The sequence below is a fragment of the Rhea americana genome, unplaced genomic scaffold, assembly GCF_003343005.1.
Source record: "Rhea americana isolate MKP2758 unplaced genomic scaffold, rheAme1 scaffold_293, whole genome shotgun sequence".
In the NCBI taxonomy this organism is placed as follows: Eukaryota; Metazoa; Chordata; class Aves; order Rheiformes; family Rheidae; genus Rhea; species Rhea americana.
The window spans coordinates 137,828-157,034 of NW_028186416.1; the positions used below are offsets into that span (position 1 = coordinate 137,828).

At 34.7% G+C, this 19,207-nt stretch overlaps 1 protein-coding gene across 8 annotated transcripts in view; it reads right to left on the reverse strand.

Moving 5' to 3' along the window:
• VPS13D (vacuolar protein sorting 13 homolog D) overlaps window positions 1-19,207 on the reverse strand; it is a 113,834-nt gene that overhangs the window by 52,900 nt on the left and 41,727 nt on the right. For 6 of the 8 annotated variants that reach the window (XM_085309158.1, XM_085309157.1, XM_085309155.1 and 3 more), the window contains 18 exons: window positions 18,491-18,631; window positions 17,187-17,309; window positions 14,527-14,568; window positions 13,521-13,626; window positions 13,001-13,153; window positions 12,261-12,396; window positions 11,770-11,817; window positions 9,160-9,310; window positions 8,299-8,509; window positions 6,865-7,112; window positions 6,054-6,245; window positions 5,357-5,483; window positions 4,333-4,475; window positions 3,826-3,956; window positions 3,090-3,265; window positions 2,838-2,961; window positions 1,662-1,897; window positions 784-892 (listed from right to left, as the gene is read on the reverse strand). In XM_085309158.1, the coding sequence (XP_085165284.1) occupies window positions 784-892; window positions 1,662-1,897; window positions 2,838-2,961; window positions 3,090-3,265; window positions 3,826-3,956; window positions 4,333-4,475; window positions 5,357-5,483; window positions 6,054-6,245; window positions 6,865-7,112; window positions 8,299-8,509; window positions 9,160-9,310; window positions 11,770-11,817; window positions 12,261-12,396; window positions 13,001-13,153; window positions 13,521-13,626; window positions 14,527-14,568; window positions 17,187-17,309; window positions 18,491-18,631 (2,597 nt within the window). The remainder of the gene's footprint in view (window positions 1-783; window positions 893-1,661; window positions 1,898-2,837; window positions 2,962-3,089; window positions 3,266-3,825; window positions 3,957-4,332; window positions 4,476-5,356; window positions 5,484-6,053; window positions 6,246-6,864; window positions 7,113-8,298; window positions 8,510-9,159; window positions 9,311-11,769; window positions 11,818-12,260; window positions 12,397-13,000; window positions 13,154-13,520; window positions 13,627-14,526; window positions 14,569-17,186; window positions 17,310-18,490; window positions 18,632-19,207) is intronic. The other 2 variants (XM_085309160.1, XM_085309159.1) reach the window with 1 other exon arrangement.

Genomic DNA, 19,207 nt, shown 5'->3' on the forward strand with positions numbered 1-19,207 from the left:
TGTGCCATACCTTGTAACTTCATTAGAGTCTACATCATCAGTTACYGTATTTGGCTGACTGTCCTGGAAGTATCTACAATGTTTCCCATTATTTTTATTCTGATTCCTTTTTCTCTCACCCTTATGCTGGAAGCCACTTTCATGTTTCCTTCTCTTTGATATTTATGAAAAGTACGCAACTTTTCTTCACAAGAATCCTACTTTTGTCCTTTAAACATTCCCTTGATATTCTGCCACTTCTTTTGCTCCACCCTTCCTTATTTGACCTTTCAGCGTACTCTTTTCCTCTAGCCTTTCTTCAAGAAAAAAAAAAAAAAAAACGTATCTGAAAACCTAAATTTAAACACCTGGTTAYCTATTTCATCTTCCAATCTGACCTTTGACCATCTCCTTTTCCTAACATTAGTGTAATTTTCTTACTATTGACATTCAGTTGCTTCCTACACAAACTATCACACCTACATTGCATATAGATATCCTAACATAGTTCTTCAGTGACTTCTGTGACACAATTTCCTTTTTCCACTTTATTGCAGACTGTGCATTCTAGTATTCGCAAGTATTTTTTTTTTACTGCTCACTCCATTCTTTCTCTTACATTCTTGTTGCAAAACTTTCTACTTTACTGGGTCAATGGATGATACGAATCACCACTGTAATTCAAGAAATTGAACTGCTAATATCTTTTCCATTTCAATACACTCTTATCTCCATCTCTATCCTTAAAATGTTAACATGAAAAAAAAAAATCCCCCTCTTTTTCCARTATATTTATATTGGTACCTTCTTTTTCAGTACAACCCGTTGCGTCTTCGGAGAAACATCAAGGACAAGCTCTGCATATGCAGCATCTTTATTTGAAGTAACTGGTCTTACAGTTGTTTCCTGTAAACTAGAACATCAAGAAAACATTATGTTTATTCACAGCAGCTGCTTCTTCTGTAGACCAAATTACACGTGTATCAAAAAGCAACCAAGGGAGCTTATCTCTGCATTACAGTCAAATCAAACAATCGTGTATATTGCTTTCCCTTACTTCTGGCATTATTAGTGCAAGTTGTCCATTTAAGTGCACTTTTAAAAGGAGCTTGGTTTCTCACTGCTAGCAATGAGAACTGAATGGCCAAATAACATGAACTCAAAAGAAAGTTTTCTATCGTATATTGAGAAAAAGACTAAAGCATATAATAAATCTTTTTTGCAACTGTTTTCACTAGCATATAAACTAGTACAAGCTGAAAAATCACAGGTAGATCACACAAGCAATTGTCCTGTAGATAGAGCTCTTAACCCACCAAATAAAATCAAATTCCAAAATGAGACCCTTAGTATCCTTGTTCTTCTAAAGGGCAGAGAGGTCACAGCAGATGCCAAGTGTTAAATCTTTTTCACTGTGTGAGAAAACAAACAATGACAGGCTGCTTCTGTGAAGCTAAAAAGGTACAACTGCCAAACAAGACAATATATACAACTTAGCGACTCCCAGATTCTTCTTCTGAATTTTGGTACTCCTTCTGTTAGCTACAGGTTGGCAAAAGTTTAGCTGCATATGGAATACTTACAAAAGGTGTAAAATGGCAACTGTTAAGAGAGTAATAACTTATAGCCTAGAGAACACAATCAGCATTCAAAATATTTTAATGCAATATATAAGGGATTACCCTGAGAAGGTATAAGTAGCAGCAATATAAATGAAGTTTTCGTAATAAAGTTGCTTGCTATCTTGAAAGTCATTCATGCTGCAGATGATTTCTGAGGAGCCTGCCCCTTTAACTGTCAGCATTATAAAAGGTGGTAGAATAGGTTCATCCCATGCATAATCCAGAGAGGTCATGGGCTTCACTTCCGTATATAGTCTTGGCTCAACAACACCATGCTGATTAAAAACAATTGGCACCTGTAACAGTTATGAAAGAAGATTTTACTTCATATAGAAGTTCTTACTGATTAAGACTTTTTGCTATCATTTGCTCATTTTTCAGTAGGTAATGACTAAAACGCATTCACCTCATTTTTTTCTCCTGAGAAGTACTTACTTTCATTTAGGTCTCARAGACAGTCTGTAAGAGACCAGGAGTATCGCTTTTGTTTTTATTCATTATCCAGAGTTTAAAATGTCTTCAGGCCCATAGTAGCATCTCCAACCTTCCTAATCAAGATTAGGAGACTTGCCAAGTTTTATTTAAAAACTTGCTATCAAAATTTAGAATAAGAATGAATAGTATTAAGAACTCAGCCTGCTGCTCGGATCACAAGCCAGACTGCAAGTTATTATAAAACATGCAAAGTAAGATCTCTGACTTCCATAATCACTATCATGGAACTTGTTTCCTCATTTCTCATCTTTGTTATTTCTGATTCAGTAATGCCTTTTGTTCTAGACACCAAGGAGGAGGTGTCTGAAACGAGAGGAAGAAAACAAGGCGTATGCATGTTCTACAAAATAAGCCCACAGACAGACAAAAAGGAAGTGGTAGCAGTAGCCAGAATTCTTTTTACAGGTTATTCACACGCTGGATATAACATAAAAGACATTACAAACTACCATCACACCACAATTTTCTCATCACTAATGATACTCTTCCTTGTAAGACTTTTAATTCACTGACAAATGCCACAATTTAAGTACTATTATTGGAACAAGATAAAGTAGTTCAGTAACAGCAATTTGTACTAAAACTATAATTGTTTTTTATATAAAACTTTTTTTTACAATACTTTTTGCTACCTTTATTTCATTCTGYAAACTAGTCAGCTCCTCTCTCCTAGCTTAAGTATAGGACTGCTATTTTTATTTTTTTTAAAAAAAGAGTTTCATGATTTTTTTTTGTCTTTACCTTGGAAAAATTGTCTATGCGAAAAGGTGGCGGTAACTGATCTGTGTCACTGAAGGCAATGCGATAGGTGGCTCCTCGAAGAGTAATTTCTACTCTTAAGAAGTAACATTTTCCCAAGGTGTCCCTGAACAAGAAAAACAAGTAGAAGAGAGGTAGACTTCCGATTTGAATTGCTGCAATCTTAAGTGTTTAAAAAGCTGCTTATATTAGAAAATGGGACTATGTTACAGAAGATTTACATAGAGTAACTACCTCATATTAATATGGAATGAGTTATTCTTGTTGACTTCAAAGCCCCCAGACCAAATGCAGTTTGGAACATCCATTAGTCGCACACATAGTAGTTGATCATAATCATTACGTGGCCAGTGGAATACAACACTAGAACCAGGAAGTGTGGAGATATAGCCATCTGGATTAGAAGTTCCCTAGTAACAGAAATTRGTAAATAAATACATCTTTATAATGTTAAAGAATATAGTATTAACCTATACGTCCRTTAACTATAAACATAGCAATTATCCTGTTAGGTGAATACTGGTAATCAGAATACTGAGAAAGAGTCTCATAACCAACCAACAACAGTTTAAAGTATAATCTTCATATTCAGTTTTGCTTAGAAAAATGCTGTAACTAACTATATGTGGTATAGTAACATAAATATTCCCTTGGTTCATAAAAACATGAACCAAGCATCACAAAACAGGAAAAAGAACGGCAGGCATTCCACAGTCATATCTTTTAGATATTAGTTTCACTAAAAAAAAAAAAAAAAAAAAAAAAAAAAAAAAAAAAAAAGTCTCATTGATGTGGCCAAAAGAAAATAAATAAATAAATACAAACGCAAATAATTTGTTCAGACTTGAATCAGCTTCCCCCAAATCATTATTCTTTTACACAAAGACAGCATGCTGAAAACATGAGCATGCACACAGGCCCACATACAGACACACAGACAAAATTCCTTGACAGAAAGGAATCATCTTACCTGACCTCTTGCAAACTCCCGCTGAACAAAGGCAAGCTTGTAGGTTGATCTGTTATCTAACAGGTAACGGGGTGCAAACGTCACCATGCAAGTATCAATATAACGGCCTCTGCCTTTTTTAACATCAATACCTAGCAATAAAAAGTTAAAAATAAAGTTATTATTTACCAGAGAAAGCAAAATATATCTGCTAAAATACATTTTACATAGGATGTTTTCTTTTTAATGGGTTCCTGAAATGCACTGTTTCTGTCATACCTCTTGCTTAGAAACGTATTATTTTAAACAATGATGAAAAGAAAAAAAATGTAAATTATTTTTGTGTGATTGAAATCTGAAAGACTTAAAAATTAGACCGCCTAGCAGACTTAGCATACTACTCTGTTCAACATTTTCCTCTGGACCCTCAAAAACCCTTAATAACGTTTCCTTTCTGTTTCTAGTGCAACTGATACTATGTACTAGGAAGTCTTAGCTCCCCCCCTCAATGTTTCCAGCAGCACATACCAATGTTATAAATGAGGCCTGGTCTGTTTCCATGCTGGATCACTTTAAGAGCTCTTACACCACTACCACCATCCAGGGAGAACCCCTGGCACCAGCCAGGCATGCCTTCAGGATGAATTCCTTTTCCAACACGCATTGTACAACTAAGGGCAAGAAGAAAATACAATTTATTGAATTAAATGAAGGATTAGATATCAACATGACACTAATAATAAAAAACATACATAGATCTAAAAAGAACATCTGTGTATTAATAATAAAAGAAAGACTAAAAGCTATGACTAAGCTCCTCTTCAGTTATTCATTTTGCACTTACATTGTATTTTTCTTAGGGCTTCCTGAACCCTTTTAACATATTAGTGAAGATTCAGTAACTAGGTCAGGTAAAAAATTAAATATTCATCATTTGCAGACTTTTTTATTTTTTATTTTTTTTAAAAAAAGAAAATTTGGAATAAAGTTGTGTTTTGTTTTGTTTTACTTCGGCTGTAAATTGGAAAAAGTAAGTTTTCTCTTTGACGCTAATTAACATCTGAAAACCTCGCTTTCCAAAATCCTATAATTTCCTTTTACTTCAGAATCACAGCAGCTCTGCTGCACATGGACTTTCTGCTATGTGACTGCTACTAGTTCTGTAACATTCAGGGTTAGGATGTCTTTTTTATTTTTTCTTTTTTTTTTTTCTTTTAATCTCAGTTTGAGTAAAGATATTCATGCAACTTCACAAATTTCTTCACAAAGGCTTTGGATTTTCTTTGGAAAAAGACAAAGCAATACAAAACACATACAAAAACTGCCTGCAGACATAACATATTAGCCAACCAAACAGTTTTCAGCAGCAAATGTCTAAATATCCAAAACACTCATTTTAATATTCACAAACTTAGTTACTTAGCAGGTCATCTTAAGGCAGAAAGGTTTCTTGCATGATATTTATACTGAAATATCAGCACCCGATCTTCTGCCAATTACTTTCATACTTTGTAAGGTTCCCCCTTCCTACTCTTCTCTCCACGTTACTTACAAGTTTGGCTGTTCTTTATCAGCATAACAGAACAGAAGTGGGCTGAGGCTTCTAGCAAGCTCATGCTCCTCAAACTGACCTGCAGCATCTGTTTTGGCATTATCTTGTCTGAAGATAAGCGGTAATCCTTTAAGCAAACACAAAAAGGCCAAACTGTCAAAGTACACTTAAACTTCACACAAATCTAAAATGGGAACTGTTAAAGCTACTTCAAATTAAAGAACAACCTAAAATTCTCTCTCTCATTCTTGGTCTAACCTGCTTAAGGACTGAAGCTATTACAGCTGCAAGCCATGGAGTCTGCTTCTTGCAAAAAAGTAGCTATTGTAGCTCTGACAGTATCAATGGATGTTAACAAAGAATAATTGCAATGTAGCTATGGTTCAAGACCTATTGGTTTCTGAAGGTATTTCAGTCTTTGAAAATCACCTTTTAACTTACCTGATCTGTTTGATTTATTTAAAGTGATAAAGTCTATTAATTAGCTTAAATTAAAAAAAATGCAATATAGCAATTGAAGTATCTGTTATAACATTAATTAAAGAAAAAGCTATTGGCACAGTAAAAATCTTTCTTGCAACTTTTATTCCTTTTAAGTAGTTTTTTAAAGCTCTATTTGGCTAGAACAAAATACTAAACAAAATCTTCATTTCCAAGTTCAGCATTATAGTTATAAAAGAAAAAATTGTAAATTTACCTGTTTTGTTGATTAACCAATACGGTGCTGAAATGAATATTTTTAGAGACCCTTCAGCTCGACATACAATCCTTATGGTCAAATTTAGCAGTCGTTTGTTGACATCATACAATCGCATCCGTACCATATAGTTTTGTGTCCCAGGAGGAATCAACAATTCTTTGCAGATTGGAAAGTTTTCTAGCAATACCCCTAAAAAAAGAACACACAAACATTGGCTTCTGATCATCACACAGCTTTGTCATTCTGAAACACTTCACACAGTTTGCCTGGATTAAWTTTAAATCTACACCTCAATTTAAGCCACAAGCAGCAAAAAAGGTTTGTAAGGGAGTTTTATTTAGGAGCRATTTTTGCTTTTGGCCTCGTAAGTCCAGCCAGGGTTGGAAAAAAGTAATTCTATAGTTACTCTCAACACCAGTGTTTTCTGTCACGAAAAAAAAAAACAACAATAGTAGTATCCAAACATTGGAGACTTATTTCTTTTCCCTTCTCTATCACTATTCTTTCCAATCTCCACTGTTCCCATTCTCAGAAGAGTAGGAGAAAGCCCAAGCAGAAACAAAACAAGATAGAYGACAGATCTTGAAAAAGGTGAGAATACTGACTTTTTTTTTTTTAATGTATGTGTTTCATTATTAACTATGCAACCAAATGAACTGGCTGCACTGTAACCCAATGAAGTCATCATATAACACTTTCAATATTTTATTTTCCATTTCTTGTACCCTATTTCCTTGTATAATAAAATAGTTATTTTGAGATGCTCCTCCAGCAGGAGCAGAGAGTGATATCTATAGAAGTACCTTACCTAGCTCAAGGTTCTGAGATGTATCAGCTGTGTGCAATGCTGTCTCCTTGCCAGGTTTTAGTGTCCCATTAATTGGCATCCCTTTAACATAAAACTCGAGTTCACAAGGTAGCAAGTTACAGATTACCACAGTTGGCAAGAGATAAATAGTATGCCCAGGCTGCCTGAAAATCTGTTTAGCACTGTCAGAAAATATGCTGGAGGGCATGTAATCCGGATAATTCTCTTTCTTTATGGCCACACAAAACCTGTGAAGACAGACAGGTGTATTTAAAAGAAAAAAAAAATCCATTATCAATGAACTCACAGAATAATTTAACTTTGTCTCTGAGCCATGCTGTATCTTCAAGAGGATAAGAACAGCACTTATAATTGTTCTCCACACAATCAATTTAAACCTTGATTACGAGGTATTTTGTATTTATAATGCCTTTCTGATAACAGTGCAACAATAAGAAAACTTCAGCAYTATCCTGACTTTAATTCAAGAATTCATTTAATCACTCAAAAGCACTCTTTCATTTTGTTCAGTCATTAAATTGCTTTTATTGATGCCCACCTATAAAACTTACTTTTAGAAATTCACAATAATGTTATCAACTATCGCTAAAAGTAGATTTTTTTAAACTATCAAAGTAAAAGTAAATTATAGTCATGTTCTTTGAAGTAACTGCTGAATATGTCCTACTTCCCAACACATACCCTAGTTTTGGCCATCAGACAATTCACTTTTTCATTACTTAAAGCAAAAAAACAAACAAAAAAACCTCCCAAAAATTAACTTAAAATAACTTTTTATTTATGCCCCAGTAAGACCCTCAGAAATAGCATACGATGAAAAGAAGTATAAAATTRACAAACAGCAGTATCTGTACAGTATGCAAATGTCGCTTCCTGAAGGAACTTCCATAATGTCCAAACTATTTCCTAAGTTGGTGGTATCCCTAAATCTATCATATCAGAAAACTTTAAAAACGCATCAACTCCTCATTATGCCAAAACACTTTTGGGCTTAGAATATAGCACAGAATATTCAGGAGAAAGCATGAAACTGAACGGACTGTGAGGAACCACTCATTATTCTGTTAGATGGCCTAGATGATTTAACAAAAGTTCACATTCAATTTTCTAAAATTTTCTTTTTTATATTAAATATTTATATTAAATAATATATATTAGTATATTAAATAACAAAATATAACAATATGCTCACTCTGTAGTCTTGCACATTTGCTATTACGTACTATYAAATGTGCTCCAAGGAGCCCTACAGAAATATAGTATCTACATTTCAATGATTTCTTATTATACTTGTGACCAAGCAAAGCATCCCATTAAAGTGTAGAAGCTTTTATCTCTAAATATTTTCTTTTCTATTATTTCATATCTGAAAAGGAAAATACAGTTACAGAAAAATAATTAGGTCTTAATTACCTGAAAAATCGGCTATTTTCAGACTCCATTGAATGACATTCTCTCTTACTGCTACATACTTCTGCTGTCTTCTGAACATTAGTCCAATGAATTGGAGCCTTACAGAAAAAGACACCCATTCCTTTTGGCCTGGCTTGCAAACGCCAAGACGTAAGATGTAATGGAATAGCAAAGGAATCTCCTGGCATAACTGCTGGAAGAACTACAGGTTCTGCAACCAAACAGATAACAAAATACATACATCAAACCAGGTCCTTTGCTGAAAAGAAGTGTAAGATTTTCAAATAATACATGTCCTAAAACTTCAAAGTAACAAATATAAAGTAGCTAGAGTTTTACTATAAAATGAAATAATGTTTCAAACATCAACCCATTGTTTCAAGTCCTGTTAAAAATCAGGCAGCAGATAAATCCAGGGGTGTAAATTTGAAACTGAAAACAGACTAAAAATTTGCTAGGAGTTTAAATTTTGTTTTCTAGGTTGCTTTAATTAAAAATGTATATTCTGAAGAGACCTCATTCATTACATTATCAGCACATTATCAGTATATACACACAAGACCGCACCTTTGCATGCACTTGAAACCTGCGAGACTAATGCTAAAAGACACCATGCTACATATGGAAGAAATACAGGCCCTTCTTTACACAAGTTCAGCTCTCCCCACCTACCTGTACAGTAAGGAAAAATTCTATTGGGTTCTTTAGCCTACCTCATTGATCACATTCTTCTGAACATTAGCCGTTCCTAATCCAGGGAGGTCTACTTTGTTGTTATCCATTAGCAGCAGTTGATGAAGCTTCTTCAGCAGGTAACTAGAGATTTCATATAGTAGGGAATGAATATATTATAAAACTTACTGTCAGGAGCAGAAGGACTATCTAGTCTTAGTTCCATTGGTGTTTCCAGCTTGTTCTTTACAATCAAGGCTGAGCGCACAGTTATCACTTTCCGAGCACTACCTTCCATGGTAACTTCAAATACCACACGAACTGGTGGCAATGAAGAAAACTAGAAGATATTTAGAAGAATTAAAAAATACATGTAACAATTATACCTAGAAGAGGGATGCCTTAATTTTGGAGCAGTAACTGCTGAAGTAAAAACTTGTCAGCTGTGCAAGAGCAGCAGTGTAAACAATTTCATAGTAATAACTAATAATCCTGTATCTCATTTAATACTCACAAGCATTTCATCTGGACTCACCAAACTAATGGTTTGAAAAAATAGAAGTCCAAGGAACAGATTGGAGATTGAATTTGGCCAATTATATTTATCGTTCTGAATGAGCTGCAACTCTCTAGGAAATAGGAATGTGCCCGCAGATTTTATTTTGGACACTTCCTCAATATAATGGGCCTTCTTCGTATTGAATACCTTTTCCAGTTTAAAAAGAAAAAGAAACTGTTCACTAATCCCCAGTTTCTTCATTTTCACTTGACCACCATTACTTTTTTTTTTTTTAAAAAAAAAAAACAGAGTAAAAAAAAAAACCAAACAAAAAAACCCAATATCCTCGATATATATCACACGCACTTTTTTTTCCCCACATACACAGTGTATAACCATAAGGCCTATAATAACTTTTAAAGCAGTTTATTTCTTCCTCTGGAAACACTATCAAGATACAAAGTCATATTGCTTATGGACTGAAAAACAGACAGACTAATAAAATCCTAGAAACCCAGTGAACAAGAATCCAACATTAAAAACAAAACAAAAAGCAAAAACAAAAAAAAAAAAAAAAAAAAAAAAAAAAAAAAAAAAAACACCCCCACCATAGTGTCTGTGCCCTCTACATGCTGATTATGTTCTTGCTGTTGTGCTGGAACAGACGGGGGCACAGGATCCTAATCGTCACTACCTTTTTTAAAGCAATATTAACACCCTTCCACTYCCCTTAACAAACAAACAAGCCACCAAAAAGCCACACAAGAATGAAACAACAACACTGCCAGAACTGGCTAATAGAACTTTAAGCAGTATGAAAACATAGTAAAACACAGAGGATAAAAACATCACCATCACCCCCCGGTCCCAGGTATCAAGATTACAGGAAACATTTATATAARTGTCTTCTCCCCAAAACGCAGTGCAATGAAACATCCAAATATAACTTTAAATATTAACTCTGTATCTTTTTCAAAGTATTGCATGCTCAAAGAAGAACTGTAAAGATTCTAAATACACACTTTATATACAGTCTTACTATTACATTATTTTATTAATTCTGAGAGTGTGAATTTGAAGCCTTAATGATGTGGAGTATAGGAAGACCTTTACAAACAGCYGAAGATTTCTTCTCTGCCAACAATAACAGGAAAATTAGATGGTTGTTACCAAGTTTTGTCTCCAAAATCTGTGCATTAATGTGATTCAATAAGCTCTGTGAMAAATATGCTTCAAAACAGCTTAATTTCAGTGACCACCGGGGTTTTCTGCTTGACTTTTAGCATTTAAAGGTCATGATTTTAGTATCAGAAGTTCACTCTGTCATGCTAATACGTCTGCACGTTGATTTTGAGATCTCAGCACTTCAGATTTTGACAAGAAATATAAATTATCTTTCCGCTATGGAAAGTGGCACATGTTTCAGCAGTCAGACAACTGACACGCACTCTGATGTATAAACATTTTGATTCAAATATCACTATTATCAGACTGAAAGTATCTTTTACCCAAAATTGCATAACACGTTTTGCAACCAGAGTATGATCTTTACAGGAATTAAAATAGGTATCCCACCAAAAAAATTTCCACTTATTTCCAAGTACTTAAATAAATAACTTGTAATTAAGTCACCCCTAAATTACTTAAGAAAGCAGGTGACTCACTGCATTGATTTTCCTTTGGTTTTATTATGTGGATATAAGGGAGCATGGGTATTAGCCATAGACTTAAAAACCAAACAAACCAATTGCCTCCTCCCCAACACACACCTGCAGTTGAGCAATCTTGCCACAACTGAAGAGCAGATGGAACATATCTAGGTACTAAAGCATCTCTCAACTTGTGCTCAAGAAAGTTGCTTTACAATAAAATRCATTAGCCTATACAGTTACCAGTCACTAATGACTTATACCTGTCAAAACTCAAAACTATGGTGGAGCTTTCTTAAAACATTCATGCTTTCTTCTCTCTTAGCTGCCCCTCTACTGTGATGTTTGTCTCCTGTATTCGAGTCATTGTCATTTCAGTCCTGAAAACCACACTTTCAAATGTGGAAACAAACTAAAACTACATATGGGCTGATATGCTGGAATTCACATACAAAAATTTAAGACTCATTCTCCCATTGGTGAGGAATGTTAAGTCATGATAAATACTCATTCTGGTTTGGAAACTTTTATTTGCTTGACTTCTGTTTCAATTCTATTGAAAAATTCCTATAAGGATAAAAAAGCCAGTTCACTTGTAGAATTCCGCTAGTTTTGTTTATGTGGCTTTAAAAAGTGAAAATATGTACTTACATAGACTTGTGGATGTATTATATTTGTTCTACTTATTGGGCTTCCAACCTGGGGGAAAAATAAATTAAAAAGTTGCCAATGTTCATTTTACACTGTTACTGTGAGTTGCAACACAGAACATCAYTGCAGAAGAGTAAGCTAAATACTTCCATTGATCTTTCTGCCCTTCTCCACAAGTTCAAAAACATATCAGAAGTTCACTAGTTCAAACTCCCCCTCGCCCTGCACCTGCCACTGTCCTTGCTATACTGATTCCATCATTAGAAGCTCTAAGCATAGACTAATGCTGCTGATTACTYTGTTCATATTTTCGTTATGTATAAAACTGCCAGTTAGTAATACAGCATTTCCAAAGTCTCTCTCTCTCTCTGAGCTTACTGGAAAKGAGACAAACCTCAAACAGTACCTGCTTTAAGATCAAAGTCTAAGAGAGACAATTACTCAACAAATTACACATTGCAAGAAAACTATCACTCAAAATCAGAACTTACTGTAGAAGAGGATGTGTTTTTGTCTGGTGCAGCATATCGGAAGAAGGTTCCAACTTTGTCTACAGATACYGGACTGACTTCTTCCCAGCCATTTACTCTGACTTGCAACTGATGAATTCTTAGATCATGTGTGTGCCTATCAGTTTAGATGAAGTTAAATTGCTATTAATCATTGTCTTACAATGTAAACACCAAGCAGTTCAAAACAAATATAGCCTCCACATTAAGGAGAAAGAATTTTGCTCATTAAGTGTGAAACATCTCCACTTCTATTTCATGGATAAAGGCAGAAATCATTTTACTTTTATTCAACTGTTTCAACCTCCCCAATGAACATACAAAAGTATAATTAATGATATAAACAATCATAAAAACCATGTTAAATATTTATAATTAGTTCTTCACACAACACACATGCTCAACCAAAATCTCCCACAAACCATAGGCCTATCAAATAAATAACATATGATTTGCAATTGAAGGCTCTAATCTTTTTTAAAAGGCTTTCAATGATCAAATCTCAACTCACATCTATGAACTGTTCCCACTTACATTAATATGAGCTTTTTACTAGTCTATCGCCAATTTCACTCTATACGAGTTTTCAATATTAAAGACAAAATATTAAAGCRTGATTAAATATCCACTTTGTTTTTTAATATCTGGCAGTGTCCTTGCAATTATGATCTCGAGTTCCATGTCAGTATGTCAAAATACATCTCACAGTTTGGTTCCTGCACCTGTGTCTGAGTTTCCCTCTGGATTCAAATTCAAATGGAATCTCTTCCCCAGTGATAACTTCTTGCCACTCACTGACATTATGGGCATCATCCAGGAAAGCCCCATTTTCCTCAGGAACAACTCCTGGACTCCCACTGTGAGACAGTGCAGCCCTGTAAAGGGAATCACAGTATTTTATGAACGGACAAAGTGACTACTTAAAGCACAGGTGTTTTTTTTAAGCATACTCTAGTTCACAGAAATCCTACAGTTAACGCATCACATGATGAATGTGCATCTCACTGGTTTTTGAATCCCCTCTGGTCTCTTGAAAAATCTCTTTCTTAGATATTATAGTCTTAGAGATTACTAGTACAACTATCTCACTGCCAAAGAAAACACTCCTGAATAAGAATGACCGAATTGCCTACGTTCCTCTGCATAACACCTCCCCCCCCCCCAGAAGAACTGAAGACAATGGAGTTTGGTCCACAGAAGCCTGACAAATACTGTCAAAGTGATTTCAAAACAGCTTCTTACCGAGTAGGGGTTGTAGTTAGAGTAGCAAACCACAGAGTACATCCAGTGTGATTTCTCAGAGCAAATGGCACAAATGGCTGCCTACGTTTTGGAGTCTTCATTTCAGCTGTAAAACAGAATAAAGACATGTCTAAACATCTATGTGAGAGGCATTCCTTAAACATTGATATAGAATGAACACACAATGGGTGGTTAACCATAACCTGCACCAACTCAAGAAAAACAGGTAAAAGAAACAGGACAATAGATTACTAAAAATATCAGTAATTACACTACTACAGAAATGGTAAAGTGAACAGAAAACTTTCCTCTACATCATCTGTTGGCCTTAGTCCAGCAAAAGGAACAAACATACCCCCTCAGAAAGCAAACAAGAAAGTACATGAGTTTGATGACATGAAGGAACAAATTAACATCTCATTAATTGTTATTGTGACTTACAATACATAASGCCTCCAGTTATAACATGTAGAAAACCCAACTAAGAACTCAGTCTTAGCTGACTAATGTTGAACTACATTTCTTCTGTATTCAAATGCTCATAAAGTATTAAATATCTATTTACTGCTAAGTTAAKTAAGATTTATGTTTTGTTACGTAAGAAAGATTTACATGTGATGAATTCAGAGTTACCCATCACCCTATTTCAAGGGGTTTCTTAAAGGTTGAAAAGTAAAAATGTACTCCTACATAAGATAAAGCCTGCTAAAGAAAGGTGAGAAAAATAATCTGAATGCAACCAAAGGTAACCTGGTTTTGTTAAAATACCGGGGACTGCAAAAACCTGATACGAGAAACAGTACCCACCGTATTTGACTTTTTTTCAATCACACATATTAATAAGTCCACAAGTGCTACTCTCCTCTTCTGTTCTGCAGTACTTTATGTCACTGAAAACACTGTGTTTAGACTTGCCAAATAAAATAATAATAAAAAAAACTCACAAAAACCAAATCTCAATAATTACTTAAAAAGGAAGATAAAAATCTGCTCACACATAACTTACTGGGAAAGAAAGAGTAAGATGACGCATCCAATAAATCACCTGCTAGATGGAAAGGTAAGATACAAATTAAAGTGTTCCACAGCATTTATTTGCTGTCACTCTAAAGTTTGACTGATAAGTTCAGGTATATCATGTTCTGAGACCTACTCATCCCACGGCAGCATGCATTTAATTAATAATAATTTAAGCAGAAATTTATAGGGGCAAGGACRGAGAGGCAAGGATGGGCAGTTATGTTTTTGAAGAAGTTATTGTTGATCATATTCAATGTTCTTCCAAATAACAACAGATGGCTATATTCCTTACATTATCAGTGGAGACTTAAATCTGATCACTTCATAGTTTATGGAGAAAATTCTTTCCAGTTAAATGGCAAGAACATTAAAGTTCTTCAAAAGAAAAAAAATTGCCAACTGCAAATAAAACAATAATCTTTTTAGCACTGAGCTTGATTTAGTCCATCCCTTCTGGCTAGCTCTGATTCTACAAAATTACAAACTAGAAGCTAGATGAACAGTCAACTTGGCAATTTAATTGGTTCCCAATTTATTTTTGAAAAACATTTAAAAAGGAGTTTTGGGGACTGTGGCCTGATTTTGAAAAGAAAGCACCCTGTGAAAGTTGCATCTCACAAGTACCAACTGAAAATACATACTTCATCATTATAGGAAAGTTTTTTCCCCACAGTTAATTCAGTCATTTTCTTTAGCCACAATATCATTAAAATTACACAAAAATATTTAATTCCCCCCCCCAAAATCTTCCTGAATGAGAAAAATAAATGCTTCTATCATTTTCCATTATTTTATATATATATATATATATATATATATATATATGTATATGTATATGTATATGTATATTTTTTTTTCTCTCTGTTTGGCTTGATGTCTACAAACTGTCTGCATACCACTCAGAGTAAACATTTGTAAAGGGCAATATAAATTGGCCACAGATGTCAATTTACAGAAATTATTTCCCCCTTTTATTTGTCAACTTTTCCACATGGGAAACATGTTTAGTAAGTGTGCTAATTTCTTTTCCACAATGCCACAAATTTTAAAATCCAATTTTAAACTGGGTAGTTTTGCCYAGAGACAGTAGCGTCAAATATAAAACAAACAAATTAACAGGTCATTTATGAAGAAGGCCTTATTTATTAAGACTCATTGAAAATAGATGAAGTTGCTTCTGAAGGCATCCTAAAGTTTTAAATAGCTAAATATGAATGCTGGTTCAAGCATTAGCACATATATTGTACATACTGCTACACCTTTTTAGAATATAAAGTTTAAAATACTYGTTGAGTTGCTTTTACTATATTATATCATCTCTCTGGAAAACAGACATTAAGAATTTAATAGGTCATATACCCTGCCTCAAAAACACAATTGATTTTCTCACACAGGATTAGTTATATTGCTCCCTTCTTTCTTGAAGCGCCCATAGAGGAGCACGGAAGATAGACAGGATGAAAGGCTAAAGTTAAGCAACCTAAAAGCAKAGCAGCTGCTAACTTTCACAGAGATCAATTTATTGGCAAATCACATACACAACACTATTGTATAAGAGGTTTCCAAGCCAAGGAAGAAAAAACCTTTACATCTCTCTCTGCTTTACAGTACCTCTAGCATAGATCTGATGTTCTAGGTTAGTCAAACTGGCTGTACTCCTAGTTCTAAGGTAGACAAGAGGAAGGCCTGGCAGACAGGAAAGACAAAGTTAGCAGGTAAGAAAAAATGCAGATACRTAGGTAGACTATTCACCATCATGAAGCAGGAAAGACACAGACAGTCAGCATCATGCAATCAGTGTATGAGTGCCTATCCACTTGCTTTTATCAAGCTGGCATGCAAGTTGCTGAAACTTCTTCCAGAAGTAGTGCTGGAAGAAAAGCTGAAAAGAACTGTCACCTATCGTGAGTTCTTAGAGAACTGTTTCACCAATATAATAGCATTTTTTCCATAAACTAAGTCATTATAAGTCTGTGAGGCGTGGGCATGTGGGGGGGAGGGAGGGGAGAGAGGAGGAGCTAGCAAGGCAGATAATCATATTTGAACACTTAACAGTAAAAAGCATGTGAGCCACTGGTAAAGATTTATCTAGCTAAGCACTTTAATATAYTTTTGTACAAATATGAATGACTGCAACATAACAAAGCTGTTAATTGGGCTCTTGCCTTAATCTTTACCATAGTCTTTGAAGTGCTTTCTTATTTATACCTCTTTCAATCATGTTATTTACATCAGAAGCTACCATCCTCCCAATTGGGAAGGCTGGGGAAAATCCTTCCTGTGAAGTCATTAGTGTCATGTAAAAGAAAAAGATAGCATCTATGAAAATTTTTAGAGGTAATCTCCGCAGAACTGCACATACTCTAAAACGTATGCTCTTATTTGGTCTTTTTTAYGGGATAGCCACTCATTAACTGAGAAAGTGTGATGAAAAAGGAAGCAAAACTAGCAGTGCCAAGTTCTTGCTCAAAGCTATGTAGCTAGAAAGTTCTTTTTTCAAGAATTTAATGCAATTTAACAGAAACTACCGTTTTCTTCTTTTTTTGCCAAATTTTCTCTAACAATCTATTGTATGCAGTGAAGACCAAATACTTATGTTTGTAAAATGTTAAAACAAATAAAGTGGCGTGATAATGAATATCATACTCTGCCCAAAACATGGTGGATCCACAGAAGAGCCCATCCAGTCTTCTGAACTGCTCACATTTACTTCTTTGTCCTGCTTACAGTAATCTTCCATCCATGACTGTTTGGTACTTGCGTACTGTTCTAGAGAAATATAAGCATAGACAGTATATGTTTGCCAAGGTGGCAGTAAATAAAGTAATAGAGAAGTATGTCAAATTCATGAAGCTAAAAKTACTCCACTTCCATAGCAAGGGTAATTCACTTCAAGTTTTACTTTACTGCTTTTTCTAAGAGCCATATATAACCTAAAGGAATGAACTCATGAACTCACAGCAGTATCTACAAGAAGATTTTCTTTCTCTATTCCTAGGAAAAAAGCACTTTATATTTTTTTCAGTAAGATTCATATTCTCAAGATACTCTTGGGGTAATATTACAGCCCTCTCCAAGGGGCAATTAACTTTCATTATTTTCACATCAGAGGTAGTTTCTAATAAAATTAAGAGGTACATGCACATTCCTGCATAAACATCTGACACCAGTGAAGTCCTTTGGCAGAAGCACAATAATAATCATGCGCTAGTCTGCTGGCATCACTAGTAGTAAAAACCACCATGGGAATTCTTAGGAACCACTTCTCCTTCCACCTTAACACACACACACACGCACACACACACACACACACACACACACACACACACACACTCTGCCCCTGCCAAATCCATATAGGCCTTGCTGGAGAAACAAATCAAAGGACACTGAATGCTCTCCTATATCTTGTCATTTACAACTTTTATTTTAAGCACCAACTATCTAGACTTACATACAGAATAAGTAATATTTCCAGGTAATGTATGTAACTATAGTCTCTCCATTAACAACACAGAGGCTTATATCTGAAGTTTCAGTTAATGATGAACAAAATATTTTGACTTCTCCAGGTGCAAATTGATAACTCAGGTTTCCACAGATTACAGAATTGAACAAGTAGTTTCAATGTACTGAAAATTGATGAGCTTACAGTACTTTAAAAGTGTTTCGATGAAATGTGGAAAGCCTGTTTCTGATTAAAAATAAATTTCAAGTAAAATGACTTTGATAGAATTCATATGACAAGAAAAAGATTTCCTATTAACCTCCAAAATACGTAAATCAAGCCTTTACACGTTTACAATGTATGATAAAATATAGGTTGCCTAAATGCACACCTATGTACAGTATCGTCTTAAGAATCTAGGGACACAAACAGGACTCAATCAGAAATGTCTATCATTTCAGTACACTAAGACACTGTAATGATGTCCTCTGGTAATCCTACTCACCTATGAAGACAGATGTAATRTTTATATCCAAACGGTGTTTAGCCTTTACTTCCAGCTTCAGTCGGGAAGGGTGGAGACGGCTCGAAGCTTGTTGTTGCCAAGAAACCGAACATGGCCATGGCTCAATAAATGGTTCCCAGCCTGAAAACAAACAGAAAACGCCATAAACATTACACATTTGAAGGCCAYGTTGGAATGCTGTTTACATACGTAAGTGTTTTAAGAATGCATATTCAACAATGAGATCTTTAACTTTCAACATGCACTCAAGATGAACTTGTAAACCTACAGATTTAATTTAGTAGATAGTACAAAGATATTCCAGCTCCTCTGTTTGAGCCAGTGTATCCTATAGGTACAGTCTTGCAGAAATATCCCAATCCTGACAAAAATGTTGGAAAGAAATTACAGCTTCAAGTTTGAAATGATGCAACTGGAACTGAATTCTCTCAAAGAGATTTCAAAATACATCACAAAATTTTAAATAATTCAGCAATGAAAATATATGCCTAATATTCAGCATCACAAAAGGACAAAGGCCTAAAAGCTATTCAAATAATCTAATGATATGTTTTAATACAAAAGATTATCTGGTTATTGACAGATAATTCCTGAGGTTGCTGTTATAAATTCTATAACAAAAAATTGTAATTATTTCTCAACTCAGAGAAAACACACAACTAAGTTATTTTATTTATCAGTGGCTGACCTATGAGT